Source organism: Narcine bancroftii, chromosome 2 (assembly GCF_036971445.1).
Source record: "Narcine bancroftii isolate sNarBan1 chromosome 2, sNarBan1.hap1, whole genome shotgun sequence".
Taxonomy (NCBI): domain Eukaryota; kingdom Metazoa; phylum Chordata; class Chondrichthyes; order Torpediniformes; family Narcinidae; genus Narcine; species Narcine bancroftii.
The window spans coordinates 369,486,970-369,504,357 of NC_091470.1; the positions used below are offsets into that span (position 1 = coordinate 369,486,970).

At 43.3% G+C, this 17,388-nt stretch overlaps 1 protein-coding gene across 2 annotated transcripts in view; it reads right to left on the minus strand.

Annotated features, from left to right (window-relative positions):
- The window catches only part of LOC138755854 (proteasome subunit alpha type-7), a 47,237-nt gene that overhangs the window by 4,817 nt on the left and 25,032 nt on the right, over positions 1-17,388 (minus strand). Inside the window, exons 4-6 of one of the 2 annotated variants that reach the window (XM_069922579.1) lie at positions 16,883-17,005; positions 3,342-3,461; positions 1,458-1,520 (exon numbers count right to left, since the gene is read on the minus strand). In XM_069922579.1, the coding sequence (XP_069778680.1) occupies positions 1,458-1,520; positions 3,342-3,461; positions 16,883-17,005 (306 nt within the window). The remainder of the gene's footprint in view (positions 1-1,457; positions 1,521-3,341; positions 3,462-16,882; positions 17,006-17,388) is intronic. The other variant, XM_069922580.1, reaches the window with a different exon arrangement.

Genomic DNA, 17,388 nt, shown 5'->3' on the forward strand with positions numbered 1-17,388 from the left:
CTGATGGAGGACCTCAGTTTTCTTCAGGCTGACTTCCAGGCCAAACATTTTGGCAGTTTCCGCAAAGCAGGACGTCAAGCGCTGAAGAGCTGGCTCTGAATGGGCAACTAAATGTACGGTGTACTCTACTCTAAATGTACGGTGTACTCTACTCTAAATGTACGGTGTACTCTACTCTAAATGTACGGTCTACTCTACTCTAAATGTACGGTCTACTCTACTCTAAATGTACTCTAAATGTACGGTCTACTCTACTCTAAATGTACTCTAAATGTACGGTCTACTCTACTCTAAATGTACGGTCTACTCTACTCTAAATGTACGGTCTACTCTACTCTAAATGTACGGTCTACTCTACTCTAAATGTACGGTCTACTCTACTCTAAATGTACGGTCTACTCTACTCTAAATGTACGGTCTACTCTACTCTAAATGTACGGTCTACTCTACTCTAAATGTACGGTCTACTCTACTCTAAATGTACGGTCTACTCTACTCTAAATGTACGGTCTACTCTACTCTAAATGTACGGTCTACTCTACTCTAAATGTACGGTCTACTCTACTCTAAATGTACGGTCTACTCTACTCTAAATGTACGGTCTACTCTACTCTAAATGTATTCTAAATGTACGGTCTACTCTACTCTAAATGTACGGTCTACTCTACTCTAAATGTACGGTCTACTCTACTCTAAATGTACGGTCTACTCTACTCTAAATGTACGGTCTACTCTACTCTAAATGTACGGTCTACTCTACTCTAAATGTACGGTCTACTCTACTCTAAATGTATGGTGTACTCTACTCTAAATGTACTCTAAATGTATGGTCTACTCTACTCTAAATGTACGGTCTACTCTACTCTAAATGTACTGTAAATGTATGGTCTACTCTACTCTAAATGTATTCTAAATGTACGGTCTACTCTACTCTAAATGTACGGTCTACTCTACTCTAAATGTACGGTCTACTCTACTCTAAATGTACGGTCTACTCTACTCTAAATGTACGGTCTACTCTACTCTAAATGTACGGTCTACTCTACTCTAAATGTACGGTCTACTCTACTCTAAATGTACTCTAAATGTATGGTCTACTCTACTCTAAATGTATTCTAAATGTACGGTCTACTCTACTCTAAATGTACGGTCTACTCTACTCTAAATGTACGGTCTACTCTACTCTAAATGTACGGTCTACTCTACTCTAAATGTACGGTCTACTCTACTCTAAATGTATGGTGTACTCTACTCTAAATGTACTCTAAATGTACGGTCTACTCTACTCTAAATGTATTCTAAATGTACGGTCTACTCTACTCTAAATGTACGGTCTACTCTACTCTAAATGTACTCTAAAAGTTGGCTTTTGCTTCTGAATGAACAATTATCTTTCTATCTTTCCATTGATAATGGAAATCAAAAATAAATGCTGCAAAAACTCATTTAAAACCCACCTTCAATGCCTGATTCCTTCTAATTATGGCCAGCTCAATATTTTTCCCGCCAGACTGCACGACCTAAAATGAAAATGTGCAAATGACAGGTCAAATTTTTAAAAAAGTGACATATTTATAAAGACACAAAGAGGTGATTTGCCTCACTCTCTGCCAGCTCTCTGGAGAGCAATGCTTTCAGTTCCCATGGAGTCCTATTTCTGGACGTTTGTAAATCAGTCAATCATTCTAAATATTTATGTCCAGTCAGGCATCGACTTGCGTCCGGGTTTCATTCTGGATGTAGGGACGTAAATCGATTCAGGCGAGACAATCGTTATAAGTAAAATATACAACATACATGTTTATTTAAACCTCTATATTATACATACACATGTACATATATATATATATATATATATATATATATATATAATATACACACACACACACATTTATTATAGATTTCAATTACAGATATGTACTGTACTACACATTAGGTGTAAACTTTGTACCATTACACAGCTGGCAGCACAACTGCTTTGTTTTGGCTTTTGACCCACATGTCGAATGTGGGATGCGCAACTTAACGTCCACTAACGTTGGTCCCGGCATAAATTAATTTTTTTAAATTAAGCCCTTATGGTGACCTCTGACGTATCTGCGATCGGATGTTATTCGATCGGTCGCAAGTTGAGGTTCTACTACCTGCTGCACAATGTACATAACCATTTAACCATATAAGTTTATGGCATTGAAACAGGGCATCTCGGCCACTCAAACAACTCCACTACGTACAGAGGTTCTAGGTTAATTGGGGTATTTGCAGGCCACAGGCTCCTGGGCTGGAAGGGCCTGCAACTGAGAAGTACAGGATGGAAGGCTGGCAAATGCAAAATCTGTCAGTTGCATCACAAATAAATGAAGGAAAGCCCTGAAATAACATCTACCTTGGTGATTCTCTGACCTACAGATTGAAACAAGCTAACGGAAAAAAACTATGTGAAGAGAGATTTTAGACTGGTTCAGCATAATAAAGAGTGTAGTATTACACAGAATTTGTTTCCATCTGCTGTACGGCAGACAGATTCGCCCATCAGTAGAAATTGCCTGAAGCGCCTCTTAGTCAGAGAAAGAGAAGCAAGTGTCCCCTCGTGGATTCGCCTCCAGCGCTCCCACAGCCTCTGCAGATGCACAGAATCTAGTCCAAACCATCAACAACCCAAGATCCAGATCCAAACCCTAACATAATCGGAAACCCTTAAGTGTTCTTGGCATCCTCTTGCATCCCAGTTGCGATACCTGGTATCCTTCAACCAGTCTTGAGTCAGTTTCCAGCAGTCTGCAGCCCAGTGAGAATCCCTTGACCACAGCTCACAGGTTCCATGGGTTCCTCGCCTCGAGTCACCAACAGCCTGCCGCCATAGTCACCGCCCCTTTGGTCATCTCCTCTGCTTCTTCTCAAAACAGGGACTATCCTCCCCATTTTCTGATGCCCTGTACCAGTCTTCAGCTTCCCCAGAGCCTGCGCCCCCTGTGGCTGCAGCAGATCATACGCGCCACCATTTTGGGCACAGATCCCACGGTTGTAGAAATTTTACATAAAAACCTTGTCTGCTTCATTTAAAAGAGGTCGTTTAAAGCCTGTACGGAGCTGGAGGCAAGTGGACTGGGCAATTGGACCCCACGGGAGCACTGTGTCTCTGCTCTCCGCTGGTCTGCACCAGCAGTGCTGCATTTTGTTCACAATTCACCCATTTAATCGAGGATAATGGTTAAATGTGCCCTTTAAAGTCACATACAAATTTTGCTGCAGGACTCCAGTATTGTTGCCAGGTTTCGTGCAATTGATTTTTACAATTATGTGAAGGACAAAGACTATTGGCAATAATGAATTTCACTTACTTCCAGCAAGGCCTTGATGGCGAGCTTGATTGTGTCATTGTCTGTGGCAATGGCTTCATCAGTGTAGTTCTTTTCAAGGAACTCTCGGACCGTTTTGGCACTACGGCCAATGGCATTTGCCTGTCCATACAGAAATTAATTATTTGCCTGCCTTTCCAAAGACACATTACTACAAAATACAGTTAAATTTCTTCGACGGATGCCTACCCTGAAGTTACCCAAAGGAGCAGCTGACACAGTGTCCACAAACTCCAAAACTGGCTCCAGCTACCTATCTTTGCTATTTCAAGGACTCTGTTTGACCTGCTGAGTTTCTCCAGCATTGTTTTTCCTTCCACAGACACAGCTGATACCTTACTGAATCACATTTTTACATCACCAAATGTCATCCATGGCAAGATCAGCCATGATCTTATTGAAAGGAGGACTGAAACACCAAAGTCTGCAGGGTGGCACGGTTGGTGCCACGCCAATACAGCGCCAGCAATTGGGACCGGGGTTCGAATCCCACGCCGTCTGTAAGGAGTTTGTACCTTCTCCCCACATCTGCGTGGATTTTCCTCAGAATTTAAGAAAACAGAAATACTGGAACTCAGAACATGAATGTCTGCAGACACTGTGATTGTAAGAATACCGGCCTATCCTAAATAAGGGCCCACCATGTTGGTAATATATCTTTACCTCATATGGATGCTGTGAGACCTGCTGAATCCCTCCAGATTTGTTTATTTAATTTTTAAATATATTTTTTTAAATTTAAAAATTGCTTTTATTGAAAGATGGTGCAGGCTCAGCAGGCAAAATGGCCTCCTCTTATAATGTACAGTTATAATCAGGAAAAAAATCAATTAGAATTGTACAACCCAAGGGCACTGTGTGGGGTTCATTCAAGAACATGATGTCAGTAGGGAACTGTCTTGAGGAATTTCACACTCTTGAGCTTTCTCCATGATATGGAGGGGCAAAAGAGTGGAGTTGGGTGTGACGGGTCCTTTAGTGGGTTGGCTGCCTTTCCTGGGCAGCAGATGTATTGTGTTCAAGATTGAGAGGGGAGCTTGCATGTAATGTTGCATCTGAGGCACTGCAGCAGGTAAGAGGAGTGAAATACTCAAGTCTGCAGACAGTGATTGTAGTAAATACACATTGCTGGAGAAACTCAGTCTCGCAGCGTACTTTTATCCAAGCTATAGGGATAGCCATGGGTACCTGCATGGGCTCCAGCCTCTTTGTTGGTTATGTGGACCAATCCATGCTACAAGCCTACACAGGCAAGTCTCATCAACCCTTCCTCTGCTACACTTCCAGCTCTCCACCCCTTCCCTCTCCATTCACAGAAGCACCATGCCCTCCCCGTTTTCTCTTGTGCCCTCCTCCCTCATCTATGATCTCTTGCCTGTGGGCTTGTGCTCCTCCCCCTACTCTTCTACCCCCACCATTTTATGTATGTACTGTCTACATTTTTCTCATACCTTTGTTACTGATTATATGATCATTTATATTATATATAAATATGTCTTTAAAAGAGATAGATTGTGGGGGTTTGTAGAGCTCGTCGAAAGAACCAAAGACTTGTTGATCCAAACCAAGGCTTTTATTAGCAAAAGACCGGAGCTCTTCACAGGTGGCCGACCAGTCCGGAATGATCCGACCTGGCTAGGGACACAACCCTTTAAGGCCCAAACAATAGGTGTGGCTTAGCTCTCAGCCAATCGCTGTAAGCACAGTCTAGATACAGTAACTATATACACTATGTACATTGGTGATAGATCTGTACTATCACATTCACCCCTTCTTGGAGAATTGACCCGGGAAAAAAAAAAACAAAAACGAGGGAGAGAATGAAAAGGAAGGGGTAGGTCAAGGACTGTAGCGGTCAGGGGGTCTGACCATCCGGCGTGACCGCCGTGGTGCCGGGATTGGGGTCGCTGGAGTGGTGTCACCAGCGGGCTCATCGGGTGCGACTGCTCCGTCACTCAATTCCCCAGTCGTTTTGTCGGCAGGGTGGCCCGAGTCATTGGGGTGCTGTTGGTCCTTCTGTTGCGGCACGGGGCCTGGAGCATAAGGAGTTGGGGGGTTTGCTGGGTCTACCGCGTCCTGAGCTAGGTCCCGCACCGAAACAGTGTCCTCCCGCCCGTCTGGGAACTCCACGTATGCGTAATGTGGGTTCGCGTGGAGTAGAGTCACTCGGTCGACCAAGGGGTCGTTCTTTGAGTGCCGGACGTGGCGTCGCAAAAGGACGGGGCCAGGGACGGTGAGCCATGCCGGTACAGTGGTTCCCGATTCGGATTTCCTCGGGAAAAGGAACATCCTTTCGTGGGGGGTGGCATTTGTTGCAGTACATAGGAGGGAGCGGATGGAGTGTAAGGCACTAGTGAGAACCTCCTGCCAGTGAGAGGTGGGGAGACCTTTAGACCGGAGAGCCAGTGTAACCGCTCTCCATATGATGGCATTCTCCCTCTCGATCTGGCCATTACCGCGTGGGTTATAGCTCGTGGTCCTGCTTGAAGCAATACCACACTCCAGAAGGTACTGTTGCAGCTCTGCACTCATGAATGAGGACCCCCTATCACTGTGGATGGAATTGGGGTACCCGAAGATGGTGAAAATACTGTGAAGGGCCTGTATCACTGAGGTGGCAGTGGTGTCTGGGCAGGCCACAGCGAATGGGAAGCGGGAGTATTCGTCGATGGCCGTAAGGATGTAGGTATTACGGTTGGTCGACGGTAGGGGTCCCTTAAAGTCTACGCTAAGACGCTCGAAGGGGCGGGTGGCTTTGATGACGTGGGAGTTATCCGGACGGAAGAAGTGGGGCTTGCATTCGGCGCACACCGAACAGGCTCGGGTCATGGAGCGGATCTCCTCAACTGTGTAGGGTAAGTTGCGCGCCTTGACAAAGTGAGCAAACCTAGTGACCCCTGGATGACAGAGCGCCTCATGGAGTTTCCGTAGTCTGATCATCTGTATGCTGGCGCACGTCCCCCTGGAGAGTGCGTCAGGCGGGTCGTTGAGCTTACCAGGCCGGTACAGGATGTCATAGTTAAAGGTGGAGAGTTCGATTCTCCATCTGGCGATTTTGTCGTTTTTTATCTTACCACGCTGGGTGTTGCTGAACATGAAGGAGACCGCGCGTTGATCAGTCAACAGTGTAAAGCGCCTCCCAGCGAGGTAATGTCTCCAACGACGTACCGCTTCAACTATGGCCTGGGCCTCCTTCTCGATCGAGGAGTGTCTACTCTCCGGACCCTGGAGGGTTCTGGAGAAGAAGGCTACAGGCCGACCGGCCTGGTTCAAGGTGGCTGCCAGGGCGAAGTCGGATGCATCGCTCTCGACTTGAAACGGGACAGACTCATCGATCGCGTGCAGCGTCGCAGCAGCGATGTCAGATTTGATTCGATCGAAAGCCGCTGTGGCTTCGGTCGAGAGGGGAAAAGAGGTGGTCTTGATAAGAGGACGTGCCTTGTCGGCGTAGTTTGGAACCCATTGGGCGTAATAAGAGAAAAGGCCCAGGCAGCGTTTGAGAGCTTTCTGGGTATGTGGGGGGGGTAAGTCCATTAAGGGACGCATGCGGTCAGGATCTGGCATGACTATCCCGTTTTCCACCACACAACCTAGAATAGCGAGTCGTGTGGTCCGGAAAACACACTTGTCCAAATTGTAAGTCAGGTTTAGCTGACGGGCAGTTTGAAGAAATTTGTCTAGGTTGGCGTCATGGTCCTGCATGTCGTGGCCACAGATGGTGATATTGTCCAGATACGGGAAGGTAGCGGTTAGCCCGTTCTGGTCCACCATCCTGTCCATTTCCCGCTGGAAGACCGCGACACCATTTGTGACCCCGAATGGTACCCTGAGAAATTGATATAGCCGCCCATTCGCTTCAAAGGCCGTGAATGGTCGGTCCTCGCAGCGGATCGGGAGCTGGTGGTAGGCCGAACGTAGGTCAATAGTGGAGAAAATGCGGTACTGGGCGATCTGGTTCACCACATCCGTGATGCGTGGCAGGGGGTACGCATCCAGGAGTGTGAAGCGGTTAATGGTCTGGCTATAGTCGACCACCATCCGTAGTTTTTCCCCATTCTTGACAACCACCACCTGGGCTCTCCAGGGGCTTGAACTGGGTTCGATGATGCCCTCATCCAGCAATCTACGCACCTCACTCCTAATGAATTGCCTGTTTTCGTAACTATATTGCCGACTTTTGGTGGCCACAGGCTTCCAGCCAGGGGTGAGGTTTGCGAAGAGTGCTGGCGGGGCAATCCGGAGTGTGGAAAGGCCGCAGGATTGGCCCCGGGGCACGGGGGCGGGTTGCTCGGGTGCTTCGGGAGTGGGGCGATGGCAGACCGAGAGGGGGGCGTGGGGTCCCCCAAAGTGTAGGGACACCGTTTGGAACTGACACTGGAAGTCTAATCCCAGCAACACTGGGGCGCACAATTGGGGAAGGACGAATAATTTAAAGTGGGTGACCGTCACGCCCTGTACTTCCAGCGTGGCGATGCAATACCCCTTTATCCCAGTCGAGTGCGACCTCGTCGCTAATGAGATCCTCTGGGTAGTGGGGATAATGTCAAGTCCCCAACGGAGGGCCAGATCTGGCTGGATAAAACTGTCAGTTGACCCAGAGTCAAATAAGCAATTGGTGTAGTGTCCATGCACTTTAATCAGTTCCATTGCTCTGGTGAGGGGATGAGAGCATTGCTGGTTTAATGTTATTGAAGCAGTTGACAGGCGAGTTTTGCGCGATGACGTCACGCAACGGGATGACGTCACACAACGGGATGACGTCACGCAACGGGATGACGTAGTCAACGCTCGAGGAGAAGGTTGGAGAACCTCCCGGAAGTGCTGTTGTGGCAGGTGAATGGTAAGTAGTGGGGTTTGTAGTTGCTCGTGATCGGTGGTCGGGCCCTGGCGGTCGTCAGCGATGGACGCTAGGGTGAGCACCTGGTTGGCCGCGGGGGTGGCTGCGGCGGCGGTAGCGTCGGCCCCGGGGGTGTCTGTGGCGGCAGCAGCAGCGGCGGTAGCGTCGGCCCCGGGGGTGTCCGTGGCGGCGGCAGCAGCGGCGGTAGCGTCGGCCCCGGGGGTGTCTGTGGCGGCAGCAGCAGCGGCGGTAGCGTCGGCCCCGGGGGTGTCCGTGGCGGCGGCAGCAGCGGCGGTAGCGTCGGCCCCGGGGGTGTCTGTGGCGGCAGCAGCAGCGGCGGTAGCGTCGGCCCCGGGGGTGTCCGTGGCGGCGGCAGCAGCGGCGGTAGCGTCGGCCCCGGGGGTGGCTGTGGCGGCGGCAGCAGCGGCGGTAGTGTCAAGTGTTCCGCACGGGGGCGAGAGGCAGGCCATCACCATGGTTGCGACGGTGGGTTGCCCCTTCCGGGTTCGGCGTCTCCGTGACGTCAGGCGTTGCCGTGCAGGGGAGCCCTCGCTCTCATTGGACGAGAGCTCTGGGGAAGAAGAGTTTGAATGGGATAGTGGCGGTTGGGCTTCACACGAGGCACTGTGTTTGCTGGCGGCCATTTTAGACCTACAGACTGCAGCAAAGTGGCCGTTTTTAAGGCACTTCTGGCACCTGGCTTTTCTTGCTGGGCACTGGGACCTGCTGTGCTTGTCCCTCCCGCAGAAATAACATTTCGGGTTCGCACGGGGCAGTGTAACAGCAGCCGACAGGCCGTCAGGGGTAGGGTAGAAGGGCACTTTACTCACATCAGAACGAGGGGTCCAGTCCCTAGAGAGCTCGGTGGACTTTAAGGCTGCATCCTCCATTGTGATTGCAATCCGGGCCACGTCCTCTAGTTTTTCTACCCCTTGTTCGAGCAAACGCAGCCTCACTTCATTCGATCTGAGCCCGGCCACATAGGCATCCCGGACGAGATCGTTTGTGATCTCGGCAACAGTTTTGTCCACACAGTTACAGTCCTTGCCCAATGCCTTTAATACTTGTAAATATGCCCTGCTGGACTCACCGGGCTGTTGCTTCCTCGACGCAAGCACAAGCCGGGCATGAACTCTGTTCATTGGTTGATCGTACAGTTCCTTCAGTACCTTTATGGCTGCGGTGTAAGTGGTCTCATCCTGGATGTTCTCGTAGACTCTCAAGGACACCATAGACAGCAATGCTGTTAGTCGCTGGTTATCTTCCTCTACCTGAATGAATCTCAGGAAGTTTTCAAAGTTCAGCAGCCAGAACTTAAAGGCTTTGAAGGCTGTAGCTGACTGTGGGTCGATATCAAGTTTTTCTGGCCGAGTTAAACGCTCCATCCCTTTCAAAAAAAATTCCTTTTGCTAATAAAATTGTAGAGCTCGTCGAAAGAACCAAAGACTTGTTGATCCAAACCAAGGCTTTTATTAGCAAAAGACCGGAGCTCTTCACAGGTGGCCGACCAGTCCGGAATGATCCGACCTGGCTAGGGACACAACCCTTTAAGGCCCAAACAATAGGTGTGGCTTAGCTCTCAGCCAGTCGCTGTAAGCACAGTCTAGATACAGTAACTATATACACTATGTACATTGGTGATAGATCTGTACTATCACAGGGTTTAGTGTAGGTCACCTCACAAACAGAGAAACACTTCACAAAAGAAAGCTCATTTAAAATGCAAGAGCTTTGCTGAAGCCAGACATTCAGGCACCAGTGACTTTGTAAAAGACAACGGAACTGCTTTAAAAGGAATTTTAAAAAGCAGGTGCAACTGGACAGTCCGGGCTCAAGTGCTGATAAAGATCTTTCAAAAATTGGGTTTGGAGCCTTGAGAGAGGTTTTTGGTTTTTACAGAGAAATAAACAGGATTCTTCTCTTAGAAAGAAAGAAAGAGAGAGAGAGAGAGAGAGAGGAGAGAGTTCAGTTCTGCAATAGCTTTTGGAGGCTTTAATATGGCAAGCTGGCAGCTTGTTTAAAACCCCATTTTGCAGACGGGTTGTGAGTTCTGCCTGTTGAAAACCTTTGTGGTCCATACAAGAGGAAATGGCTGGCTAGAGAGTTTCACCTGAAATAAGGGAAAAAGGAACTCTGTGGTGACCTGCAGAAGATGAGGTTATCATTTGGAAAACCCATGATGGGGCAAGTTTCTTCCGCAAGACACTGAAGTGACTGATTGGAGGAAACCAGTTTGTGTGCATCCAACGAGCAACAAATCTCTCTCTGAAACCAACAAGAATCTTCCTGAGCAGTAACCGTTTACCTTTAAGCACCAGAGCCTGGTGAAGATTCATAAATGTTAAATTTTGTGCACGGTATAAGAATTGCCTGATACTGGTGAACTTAGAGAAGAGAGATTGGACAGTGAATCAAAGAATTTTCCTGAACATATACACATTACATACACTTGCGCTTACAATTGGGAGGGGGTTAAGTTAATAGTAATAAGTTAAAGTTATTACTATTAAGAAAATTAATAGTACGAAGAGAGATTGGGACTATGGTTATTGGAGTTTAGAAGGATTGGGGAGAGGTGGTGGAAACTTAGGCAGATATTTAAGATTTTGAAAAGAACTGATTAACAGGGGGGCCGTGGCAAGATGGCATAGAGGGAAGACGTGCAGTTCCACCTTTCCACAGTTAGACTTATAAATACCCAATTTTAAAACTTGTAAAAGTTGTTAAAAATAGTATTTATAGACTTTGGAATAGTGGAGGATTGAAATGGCTACAAACGTGAAAAAATTTCAAAAACTTAGTTACAGAAGAAATTACCCTATAAAAGTGTTGAAGAATTGAGGCCAACCTACCAAGTTGAAGCCACAGAGTTGTCGACTGCAGTTCCCAAGCCTCAAAGGAATGTAAGAATGTAAGAACCAAGTGGATCGTAATAGAGAAAAAAATGGAAAAAGTGGAGGATTCTTTCGTGGATTGGGGGATTCAGAAGAAGGAATTACTGAAGAAGATTGACTCATTAGAGAATCAAGGTCGAAGAAATAATGTAAAAATAGTAGGTCTCCCAGAAGATATTGAAGGTTCAGATCCGGTAAAGTTTTTTAAGAAATGGATTCCTGAGGTAGTTCAGAATGTTCTTCTATGCAGATTTGAGTCAAGAAATTATTAGAAGGTGCTGAGAATTTAATTCAGCTAAAGAAGTGTTGTGGCGAAAGGGTTACAAGTTTGCTTTTCGTTACCCGGCTGTACTTAAAAAGTTTTTTTAATGGGAAATTTCAGTCTCAATTTTTTGAAAATGATCACGATGCATTAATTTTTGCTAATTCGTTACCAGATTTACGGGGAAATGGTCGGTCGCCATTATCGTCGCCTAAAAGGAGGGTAAATGGAAAGAATGGGAAACACGGAAAGAATGGAACTGACGCAAAGTCTTCTTGATATTGAAGACCCAGAACAATCATTGGGATTGGAATCACTGGGTTGAATATGTCTGAATAATTACTTTGTGAAAGTCTGACGGGGGTGGGGGGGGGGGGCGGTGGACGACACTGAGACCTGATAGTCGTTTGTCACTAGTGGGTTTTACCACACCCAGATTTTTAGGGAGTTACTATGTTTTAGTAGTTTACTGAAGGGAAGTTTATATTTTTTTTGCTTTTGTAGTATTTTTATATATGGGGGAGGGTTTAGAATATTTAGGGAATTGGAAAGGAGAGTAATATTTCATAGTAGAATTTTTACTGAAATGTTTAATTTGAACTTTGCAACTTTTAATGTCCAGGGATTGAATAATCCCATTAAGCGTAAACGAGTATTGGCTTAGATATAAAAAAAAATGAAAGCTGATGTTGCTTTTTTGCAAGAGACACATTTGACTGAAAAAGAACATGAAATTGGAGAGAGATTGGGTTGGTCATGTATTTTCTTCTTCCTTCAATTCCAAGGCGAGGGGTGTAGCGATCTTAATTCATAAGAAATTACTGTTTGAATTAGAATCCTTTGACGGTAATGCAGGGAGGGTTTTGAGGTTGAATTGTAAAATTTTTGCTGAATCATGGACTTTGTTAAATATCTACGCACCTAATGTAGATGATGAAAGGTTTATGTCATAGGGTTTTTTCTTGTTAAATCAAACCAAGGAAAATATTTTGGTTGGGGGAGATTTTAACTGTGTTTTAGATCCTTTGTTGGATAGGTCTTTGAAAAGTATAAGGAAATCAAAGACGGCAATACAAATAGAGGCCTTGATGAAAGATTTGAATTTAATTGATATTTGGAGGAAAGTAAATCCTACAGAGAAAGATTTCTCCTTTCATTCATTTAGACATGATTCATTTTCTAGAATAGATTTTTTTGGTATTAGCACATTTACAAGGTAGAGTTCTTCAAGCTGAATATAAAAGCCGGGTCATATCGGATCATTCTATGTTGTTTCTGTCTTGTGCAAGTCCGGAAGTGGTGCAATTGTCTTATAGATGGCAGCTTAATACAATGAAATTGAAGAAACCAGAATTTGCTACTTTTGTTAAGGAATAGATTGCTTTATTCCTGGCTGAGAATATTAATACAGTTAGTATTATGGGACGCTTTGAAAGCATATTTGCGTGGGCAAATTATTAGCTATACTACGAAAGTTAAAAAACAATATATGGCGGAAAGTTCAAGATTGGAGAAACAAATTACTGAGTTAAAACGGCAGCTTTAGCAAAATTGAAACTACGTTATAATACACTGCAAATCTATCAGCATGAGCGTTTAATTAGTTGATTTAAGCAACCTTATTATGAATTAGGTGAGAGGGCTCGTAAAGTGTTAGCATAGCAATTAAAAACTGAACAGACATTGTGGATTATTAATGCTGTTAAAAAGAATTCAATAGTTACCTATAAACCTCAGGAAATTAATATTTACCTCAGTTGATACATGTAGATCAAACAGGTTTTATTAAGAATAGAAATGCATCTGATAACATTTTATCACAATTATATACTTCTGAGGGAAAGCAGGAAGCTGGTTCTATCGATTCTTATTTATCTAAATTAAATTTACCTGTTTTGGGAGAGGAGGAGGTTAGGGAATTAGAAGCTCCATTTACAGATTTCGAGATTAAAGAAGCTATACAAGAGATGCCGAATGGGAAGTCACCAGGGGATGATGGATTTCAAGCTGAATTTTTAAAAAGTATTTTAAGAAGATTTATTCTCGGAATTTGGAGATGTTCTACAGCAAATAACTGAGGATCAGGTGTTGCCGGAATCTTGTTCGAGTGCTATAATTACTATGATTTTAAAGAAAGATAGGAATCCATTGAAAGTATCTTCGTATAGACCTATTTCTTTACTATACGTAATTATAAAATTATGGCGAAAGTATTAGTGAATACACTTGCTAAATATTTACCTCAGTTGATACATGTAGATCAAACAGGTTTTATTAAGAATAGAAATGCGTCTGATAACATTCTTAGATTGAATACATTGGTCAATGCATCTAGACAGCAACCCAACCATCCAATCAATGGTGGTTGCACTGGATGCGGAAAAATCTTTTGATAGGGTTAAATGGAATTTTTTATTTAAGATGTTAGAGAAATTTAATTTTGGCCCTTATTTTATTGGTTGGGTTAAAGCTTTATATAAAAACCCAATTGCTTCTTTGGCTTGGCTTCGCAGACCAAGATTTATGGAGGGGTAAATGTCCACGTCAGCTGCAGGCTCGTTTGTGGCTGACAAGTCCGATGCGGGACAGGCAGACACGGTTGCAGGGGTAAATTGGTTGGTTGGGAAAATTTCTTTACCATTTAAATTAACGCGGTCGACTCGGCAAGGTTGTCCATTATCACCAGGCTTGTTTGCATTGGCTATTGAACTGTTAGCTCAGACAATATGACAGAATGATAAGATTAAAGGGATGAGAATTGCAGATGATGAATATAAGATTAATTTATTTGCAGATGATGTGTTGGTCTATTTGACAGAACCGGAGCAGTCTTTGAAATATTTGCAAGATTGCTTGCTGAAATTTGGGGAGTTATCTGGATACAAGGTAAATTGGGATAAGAGAAATATCACCATTTGGGGAAGGAGACTATTCGGAATATAAAAATATTATAAAATTGAAATGGTCAGATAGAATTAAATATTTGGGAGCAACAGTAAATGCAGATTACCAATCTTTATATAAATTAAATTATGTTCCTTTATTAAAAAGGATTAAAATGGATTTGATTAAATGGAAAGATCTTCCGTTAGCGTTCATTGGTCGAGTAAATTGTATTAAAATGAATATTTTTCCTCGAATTCAATATTTGTTTCAGTCGATACCTTGTTTACTTTCAAGGAGTTTCTTTCAGGATTTGAATAGCGCGGTACAGGAATTTTTATGGAAGGGGAAATTAGCACGATTAGCTTTACATAAACTTACATGGAAATATGCATTGGGTGGTCTTCAATTACCTCATTTTCAAAATTATTATGAAGCAGCTCAGTTGAAATTTGTTAGCAGATTGATGGATATGGACCAACCTCTGAGTTGGGCGAAGGTGGAAATGGCTTGTATTTCTGAAGTTGTGGCACATCAGTTCATATTTAAATGGAATATGAATTTATTACGGGTATGTAATATGCCAGTATTAAAGCACCTGTTAAAAATATGGAGTAAAAGAAATATGGTTTTAGGGTTGAAGGGTAAACTATCAATGCAAACTCTGTTATACCATAATCAACTTATTCCCCTTTCAATGTTTAATAATCATTTAAAGAGTTGGAATTCTAAGGGTATAAAGTTCAGGATTGCTTTGAAGAAGGACAGCTTCTTTCCTTTACTCAATTGAGGGAGAAATTTGATATATCTGTAAATTCTTTATTTGCGTACTATCAACTCAGAGCTTTGATAAAAGAGAATTATAATAAAGAGATGAATTTACCTATGTTGACGAAATTTGAGTCTTTGATTTCCTCTATACCAAAGAAAGGTTATATTTTGGATATGTATCAATTGTTACAAGATAGTATGGATAAACTGGAATGGGAGAAATCTAGGCTTAAATGGGAAAGTGATTTAACTTACATTTTTCCTGAAGACAATTGGGAGGTCATGTGCCACAACAGTGGAACTAAATTGACGAATATAAGATATGAAATGGTTAATTATAATTTTTTTCATCAGTTATATTTGACTCCAGAGAAATTGAAAAAATATGGGTTTAGTAATTCGGACTCTTGTTTTCGATGTGAACTATGTACTGGAACTTTTTTTACAAGCTGTTTGGTCTTGTGTTAAAGTACAACCACTTTGGGAAGAAATTAGATTGGTCTTGGAAAAATTATTGAAGATTCAATTACCATTAGACCCATCAATTTTTTTGTTGGGTTATATGGTTTCTTTAAAGGGATTTGGGTTGGATAAATTTCAAATTGCATTTGTACGTTTAGCATTATCTGTAGCACGAAAATGTGTAGCTAGTACTTAGAAAGATAATGTGGAGATTAACATAGTACGATGGCATATTGAATTAAGAGCTTGTATTCCGTTGGAAAAAAATTACATGCAACTTACATGATAATTATTCCTTCTTTGTTAATATGTGGTCTTCTTATTTAGACTATATGAATTTGAAAATACTTTGAAATATTCTATATATTGTTTTATTTTTGTATTTGGCTCCCCTTAAGGGAGCTGGCTGAAGGGCTGAGAGGATTTTTTATGTATCTAAAAATTTCTTGCTGTTATTTGATTGTATTTTGTTTTTAAAAAAGCTTTTAAATAAAATTTGAAAAAAAAAGAACTGATAAACAGAGAGGTTGTTTCTACTGATGGGTGAGATTAGAACTCGGTCATAGCCTCAAGATTCAGGATGGAGTATCAAGACGGAGATGTGGAGGAACTGTGTCTTCCAGAGAGTGATGAATCTGTTGAATTCTCTGCCTAAGGAAGCAACTGAGGCAACCTCATTTAATGTATTTGAGACACAGATAGATTTAGCATAATTGGGGAATTAGGGATTATAGGGAACCTCTAATGGCTTTGTGACCGAGTTTGCATATTGTTACGAAGGTAGGTGGAGGAACAGGTAGTGTTGAAAAAGCAGGGAGGCTGCAGAAGGACTTAGATGGATTGGAGCGAGTTCAGTCATGATCTTATTAAATGGCAGAACAGCCTCAATGGGCCAGATAGCCAACTCCTGTTTCCATTTCTTTATATTCTTAATCATAAGGTGTTTTCTGCTTTAATTCAGAAGACGTCATTAGAAGTATAAGACCAAAAGCAGAAATAGGCCATTCAGCCCATTGAATCTGCCCCACCATTTAATCATGTTCTGATCCATTTCCCCACTCAGCCCCACTGCCCAGCTTTATCCCATAACCTTTGATGCCTTGGCTAATCAAGAATTGTTCAATCTCTGCCTTAAATACACCCAGCCTCCACAACCACCTGTGGCAACAAATTCCACAGATTTACCCCCCTCTAGTAAAATAAATTCCTCTGCATCTCTGTTCTAAGCGGACGCCCTCCAACCGTGAAGTTTTGCCCTCTGGACCTGAACTCTCCCACCATGGGAAACAACCTTCCTACATCTACTCTGTCCATGCCTTTCAACATTCAAACTGTTTCAATAATACTCATCTCATTCTCTTAAATTCCAATTACAGGCCAAGAGCCATCAAACATTGGAAGAAAAACACCTTACCTTCCAAGCTTGGTATGTCCCAGATGGATCTGTCTGGTATAAACGCGGTGTGCCATCATAATCAAACCCCACAAGCAAAGCAGAAATTCCAAAGGGTCGCCGACCATTGCTTTGTGTGTAGCGCTAAATAAAACAAAGTATCAACTCAGAAACTTTGCAAAATATATCACACAATTCCACTGGTGAATTATTCCTGACTGGCTGCCAAGTAAGCAAATGTAAAATGAAGTGCCTCACTTCAACAAATGCACTGCAAAGTGATCTTGACAAGTAAGTCTATTAATATTTAAACACAAACAAAGCAAACATTAGAGTACTATTTTCAATCTGCTAGTGTACAATTTGTTGGGTCTATGTAATATTTCCATTCAAGGTTTCAGCAGATGGAGATAAATCACAAGCTTCCAGAAACATCTTGAAGAATTCTGCGGAGTATTTGGCCCATGAATTACGGTCACAATAATACTGCTTACGTTTATAATGAAACGTCTCATTAACTTTCCGGA